The sequence below is a fragment of the Clupea harengus genome, chromosome 17 (assembly GCF_900700415.2).
Source record: "Clupea harengus chromosome 17, Ch_v2.0.2, whole genome shotgun sequence".
In the NCBI taxonomy this organism is placed as follows: Eukaryota; Metazoa; Chordata; class Actinopteri; order Clupeiformes; family Clupeidae; genus Clupea; species Clupea harengus.
The window spans coordinates 25,969,122-25,975,169 of NC_045168.1; the positions used below are offsets into that span (position 1 = coordinate 25,969,122).

The 6,048-nt window shown below is 43.9% G+C and overlaps 1 protein-coding gene across 2 annotated transcripts in view; it reads left to right on the forward strand.

Annotated features, from left to right (window-relative positions):
• Nucleotides 1–6,048, forward strand: part of smchd1 (structural maintenance of chromosomes flexible hinge domain containing 1) — a 29,324-nt gene that overhangs the window by 7,527 nt on the left and 15,749 nt on the right. For both annotated transcript variants that reach the window (XM_031583558.2, XM_031583559.2), the window contains 13 exons: nucleotides 30–147; nucleotides 269–452; nucleotides 636–707; nucleotides 980–1,105; nucleotides 1,853–1,966; nucleotides 2,573–2,679; nucleotides 2,793–2,875; nucleotides 3,780–3,893; nucleotides 4,169–4,246; nucleotides 4,352–4,471; nucleotides 5,143–5,287; nucleotides 5,601–5,691; nucleotides 5,842–5,914. In XM_031583558.2, coding sequence (XP_031439418.1) covers nucleotides 30–147; nucleotides 269–452; nucleotides 636–707; nucleotides 980–1,105; nucleotides 1,853–1,966; nucleotides 2,573–2,679; nucleotides 2,793–2,875; nucleotides 3,780–3,893; nucleotides 4,169–4,246; nucleotides 4,352–4,471; nucleotides 5,143–5,287; nucleotides 5,601–5,691; nucleotides 5,842–5,914 — 1,425 coding nt within the window. The remainder of the gene's footprint in view (nucleotides 1–29; nucleotides 148–268; nucleotides 453–635; nucleotides 708–979; nucleotides 1,106–1,852; nucleotides 1,967–2,572; nucleotides 2,680–2,792; nucleotides 2,876–3,779; nucleotides 3,894–4,168; nucleotides 4,247–4,351; nucleotides 4,472–5,142; nucleotides 5,288–5,600; nucleotides 5,692–5,841; nucleotides 5,915–6,048) is intronic.

Sequence of the window (6,048 nt, forward strand, 5' to 3'; positions counted from 1 at the left end):
TGTGTGTGTGTGTGTGTGTGTGTTTGTAGGAGCACCCGATGAAGAAGATGATGAGTCTTTAGTGTTAAACCCAGAGGGTCGGGGCAAAAGGCCTGTCTTTGAGTGTTTCTGGAATGGCCGGCTGATTCCTTACACCACTGTATCTGAGTAAGCGTTCAATCAGAGTCTGATATTAGTATAGATCCACCTCATACAGCCTGTACATGACTGTGAGAGTCTGATATTAATATAGTGTGTGTGTGTGTAAATGTGTGGTTACTTGAAACAGGTTTGAGTGGTGTGCCTGCTCGAAGAAAGCCGGTGCGGTGCCGGCAGAGTGTTATAATCGGATGTCCGGTGTTCTGTTCACCAATGACTGCTTCCCGGTCAGCACCAACAAGCTGACCTTCATGGACCTGGAGCTGCAGCTGCGCGACAGGGAGACCATCTTCACACGGGTCATCAATGGCCAGGTAATATCCCTACGGAAACACCCTGGCACACAGACACAGACACAATTAGCTTTCCTTATCTGGCTGTCAGTGGAACCCTATGCTTATTGCTAGAACATAGCTGTCATTTATAGAAGCAGCCATGATTCCTGTGGCTCTAGTGCAGTTGCTATGCCAACCTTTTGTGTCTTCTCTTTTCCTCAGGACCAGAGAGTTAAGATTCAACGGGAGTTCACTGCTTGGCTGAAGGAATGCCATGAGCGCTACGATAAGCAGGTGTGTCTGTGTGTTTAGACCAAAATAAATGTACAGCATGGTGTAGTTAAAACTCATGGGAGAATGTTTCTCAATACGTGTTCTATTCAATACGTCTGTAGAGTTAGTCAGTTTTGTACATATTTACCCGTTTTTTAATTTGTAAATTTGTTTTATTTTTGTATAAAATAAAGCTGCATACTTGTCCTGGAAGTAGATTTAATCATATCTATTGATAAATGCCCTGAAAACTAATTTCTACTGTTCCTGTGTGTGTGTGTGTGTGTGTGCAGATCAAATTCATGGGATTCCAGGGTGTGACCTCCCGCTTAGATGTCAGCACCAAAAAGCTCCAGCATCCCTGGGCGCGGTTCAGCTCAATCAAATGGGATGGCAAGATGTACAAAGCTGGCCAACATGTGAGCCTCCTGCATCCTGAGGGGACTCAGCGTCTCATCTGAGACCGTCATAATATTAACACCACTACAAACATGCCTCAGTACACACAAACAGACTCAAACAATCAGTCTCAGACCAGAACTAATCAAATAGTGTGCCAAGACGAAATGTTCTTAGTAACAAATGTTTGGGTTCGGGCTGTGCTGTGCTTAATGTTTTATTTGGTACAGCAGAGTTTTCAGCCATTTAACACGATATGAGCCTTAATTAAGAGCAACATGGCGGCTTCCCATGAATGTCACTTCTTGTGTCTTTCTATTTTATTGCTTCTGGTCTCAAATTGCTGGAGGATTGGAGGGTTTCCTTGCTGGGTAAGAAGTATAGTGTCGTAAGGATGTGTTTGGGTGGTAGTCTAAAACCAGATGTGCCGTAGTACCTGGTCTTTGCAGCAGACAGCATTGCTTTTAAAAATGGTAGATGATGGTCGAGGGAATGGGAGACCTCCAGAACATCTTGCAGTATATTTCCCTAAAACACCTTAAGTACTTTGACAAGTATTTGGCTGACCTAAGCAGGTGGTATGTTCTGATCTATTCTTGTGAGAGAAAAAAAAGCTTTTTGACTTTCTTTTAATATTGTTTTTTTTTTTTGAAAGGCAATGCTTACCATAAATCAGAAGTCATTAGTCAGTAGTCACACCAAGCATCATTTTGTTTTGAACATGGAAATGTGTTTGCTCACTGGCCATCATGTCCTGGTTTCCTCAGGTGAAGTCTGTGAAGACTCTTCCTGTGTTGTTCGGCACCATAAAGGAGTTCCTGCTGTATGGAGACCACGAGGCCGATGTCTTCGCCACAGGGGGCTATGTCCAGATCGCCATGGTGAGGAAGGGGCTCGCATTCAGTGATGTATGCTATAGGGGTGGGGGGAAAAAAAAATCGATTTTTCGATTTCTCTCGATTCTCTCTAGAACCATTCTGTCTCGATTCAGAAAAGTTCATAATCGATTTTTTTTTTTTTTTTACACATTCATTTTGTGTTGAAATGCAAGCTGCATCGATTATTGCATTGTTCATAGAAAGTCATAATTGTAACAAGGAAAAACTTTTTCTCTAATAAAAAAATAGATCTGTTGATTTTCTTTAATTATCAAACACAAAGTAGGAAGTGATTTGAGACTCTGAGTAGCAAACTCAAATGTTTTAAAAATTGAGATGCATCGATAATCGCTTTATCGGTTTAGAATTGATAATCGATAATCGGTTTAGAATCGAGAATCGGTTTTGAATCGAATCGTTGACCTCTGAATCGGAATCGAATCGAATCGTGAGGTGCCAAGAGATTCCCACCCTTAGTATGCTATGCTATCTCCATAGCATAGTCCTCATCAAAGCTCTCGCTCTGTGCATTAGAGCTGCCTACATCAGTACCTCTGGTCACCTGTGTCGTTGTGTGTGTGTTTTTCGTTTTTTTCTGTCAATTCATAGCAACCAAAGGAGCTGTATGATGAAGTTCGAACTATTCCTATCTTCAAGATTGACAGGCAGGCTACTGCAGCGAGTATCAAGAGAAACATTGAAGATGAACTAGCCAAGTGAGATATTTGATATTTTTAACCAGCTATTGTGTGCATGTTGTATTAGACATTAGTGTATTAGTGTGTTAGGATAATTATGCCTTGTCCTGTTTCTTCTTTTTTCCGCTCAGGCTACCCATAGAACTGAAGATTATCTGGCCAGAAGGAAACCCATGGTCAGACTATGCATCTAAGCCTGCTGGCACTCCAATGGGTAAGCTCAAATAAGTGCTCCGTCTTTAACTTCAATGGGGGTAAACTCAAATAAGTGCTCCGTCTTTAACTTCAATGGGTAAACTCAAATAAGTGCTCCGTCTTTCTCTCACTCCAATGGGTGTAAACTCAAATAAGTGCTCCGTCTTTCTCTCACTCCAATGGGTGTAAACTCAAATAAGTGCTCCGTCTTTAACTTCAATGGGTGTAAACTCAAATAAGTGCTCCGTCTTTAACTTCAATGGGTGTAAACTCAAATAAGTGCTCCGTCTTTAACTTCAATGGGTGTAAACTCAAATAAGTGCTCCGTCTTTAACTTCAATGGGTGTAAACTCAAATAAGTGCTCCGTCTTTCACTAACTCCAATGGGGGTAAACTCAAATAAGTGCTCCGTCTTTAACTTCAATGGGTGTAAACTCAAATAAGTGCTCCGTCTTTCTCTCACTCCAATGGGTGTAAACTCAAATAAGTGCTCCGTCTTTAACTTCAATGGGTGTAAGCTCAAATAAGTGCTCTGTCTTTCTCTCTCTTCCCCTGAGTAAGTGCAGTGGTGTTCTGTGTTCCCCTGAGTAAGTGCACTGGTGTTCTGTGTTCCCCTGAGTAAGTGCAGTGGTGTTCTGTGTTCCCCTGAGTAAGTGCAGTGGTGTTCTGTGTTCCCCTGAGTAAGTGCACTGGTGTTCTGTGTTCCCCTGAGTAAGTGCAGTGGTGTTCTGTGTTCCCCTGAGTAAGTGCAGTGGTGTTCTGTGTTCCCCTGAGTAAGTGCAGTGGTGTTCTGTGTTCCCCTGAGTAAGTGCAGTGGTGTTCTGTGTTCCCCTGAGTAAGTGCAGTGGTGTTCTGTGTTCCCCTGAGTAAGTGCACTGGTGTTCTGTGTTCCCCTGAGTAAGTGCACTGGTGTTTTGGCACAGGGCCCATCCAAGTGGAGATCCTGAATAAGAAAGGCGAGTCCATCTCCAAGCTGCCCGTGTCCAGTAACGGTGCCGGCCGGAGGTTTCTCATGGAGCTCAAAGTCATTTGGCACTGTGAGTTTAATTGGTTTTTCATTTTGGCTTGGCTGTGTTTGAGTACGCCTGGGAGTGGATGCTGTGATGCTGTCTGTCTGTCTGTCTGTCTGTCTGTCTGTCTGAGGCTGTGTTTGAGTACGCCTGGGAGTGGATGCTGTGATGCTGTCTGTCTGTCTGTCTGTCTGTCTGAGGCTGTGTTTGAGTACGCCTGGGAGTGGATGCTGTGATGCTGTCTGTCTGTCTGTCTGTCTGTCTGTCTGTCTGTCGTGTCAATATCTGTCATCTCTTCTCAGCCCCAAAAGGAGACATCCAAACAAATTCCCACATAGGTGTGCACTCAGCCAAATGGGACTACTGGTTTAGGAAGATGGGTAAATCATTGCTTTCTCTACCTTTTAAAGAACAACTTCTTATAAAGTACACATTTAAAATGCGTCATGATGATGATGGTTGTTTGTGTGTTTGTGTTTTTCCAGAAAATCTGAACAAGCTGGGGAAGTACACGCTCCATCTGCAGACCATACTTAACGAGAACAACTCAAGTGTGTGGGCCGGGAAGCAGCTGCCTAGCTACACTCTCAACTTCACCTTAACAGGTACTTAGCAAAGAGCCCAAGCACAGTCGAATGTATTAACTAGACTTATTAACTTAATTGTTGTGGTATAGTCCTTACTCAAAATCTGTCAAAAATGATTCTGTCTCCATTTTGATTGTGTTGTTGTTCATAAACATGAGAACTATTCATTCTCTATATTTTGTCTAGTATATTGTTAGCATCGGGGGTTTCATTTGGAAGACAAAATACACTTGACCTTGGGCGGCGGAAAGTCTTCAACAGATGGTTGACCGTTGTAGATTTCTACTTTCTGTTTTTTTGTCCAATGCTGCGAAGGGACAACTGAGCTCAATTTACTTGCTAGAGCTAACATTCACAAAATCATCTCTTGGAAAGCTCTAATCTTATTTATATACACATTTCACATTATGTTTAAACAACAGTGTCAACATGTATTTGTTTGTTCTAAATGTTGGCTTGAACCCCGTGTGATCATTGGTCTGACTGGTGAGTTATTTGAACATGCACAGGAATAATGAGCAACAGTCTTGTCCCCAGTAGTGGCAGTAAGGATTCTCATTAAAGGGCAACTGTGCCATCCAGTGTGTGGCCGAGCCCAGAGGGACCCAAGTTCTCCTGGTCCAGTGTTGGCACTCTTGACATGAATAGTTTTCATCTGGTTGATGGCATTCTTTCTGTTTTCCTCACAGAGGGAGATGCTGAGACATTCTCAGTATGCGGCGTTTCCACTCCTGTCCAGGTGGGGGTGCCCTTCTCCCTCTCGATGGAGCTCAAAGATGAATTTGGCCACCCGGCCCGCCCACCACCTGACCTCAAGCCAAAACTGGAATGCAGGTATGTCCCTCATCATTTCCCTCCGTCTCTCTCTCTCTCTCTCTCTCTCTCTCTCTCCCCCCCCCCTCTCTCTCTCTCTCTCTCTCTCTTCTCTCTCTCTCTCTCTCTCTCTCTCTCTCTCTCCTGTTCCCTCTGTCAGTCTGTCTCACTCATAATCCTGTGCTTATACATAAGTAACATACGTAAGTGCATATCACTGTTTGTTTGTTTGTGTTTGTGTGTGTGTGTGTGTGTGTGTGTGTGTGTGTGTGTGTGTGTGTGTGTGTGTGTGTGTGTGTGTGTGTGTGTGTGTGTGTGTGTGTGTGTGTGTCAGCACCCTGGAGGTGACTCATGAAGGCACTGCAGTCAATGGAACCACATTCACCATCAAAGGTGTAAGAGCCAGAGGCTCATTGAAAACCAAGGTGAGGGAGAGGACGTCAGAATCCAAGAGGAAACTACAAACATGTCGTCCATTTTGTCCCATTGCTTGCTATCTAGTACTCCGCAGGCCAGCAGCCCAAACTCATTGAACCATGACTTAACTGCGTGTGTTTTGCTGTCCTGTCCTGCAGGTGCACACATTGAAGATTGTATTAGCAGGCCTCAGGCATGACTCGCAGTCTGTGCAGATGAGCATGCTTCCAGGTGAGGACACGTGTGTGCATGTCAACGCATAGAGAACAGAACATTTCCACACAAACATAGACATACTCAAAGCCATGGCGCTCACGGAGACATGCACGTGTACTGTAAACGCACAAACACATTCATTCATTCAT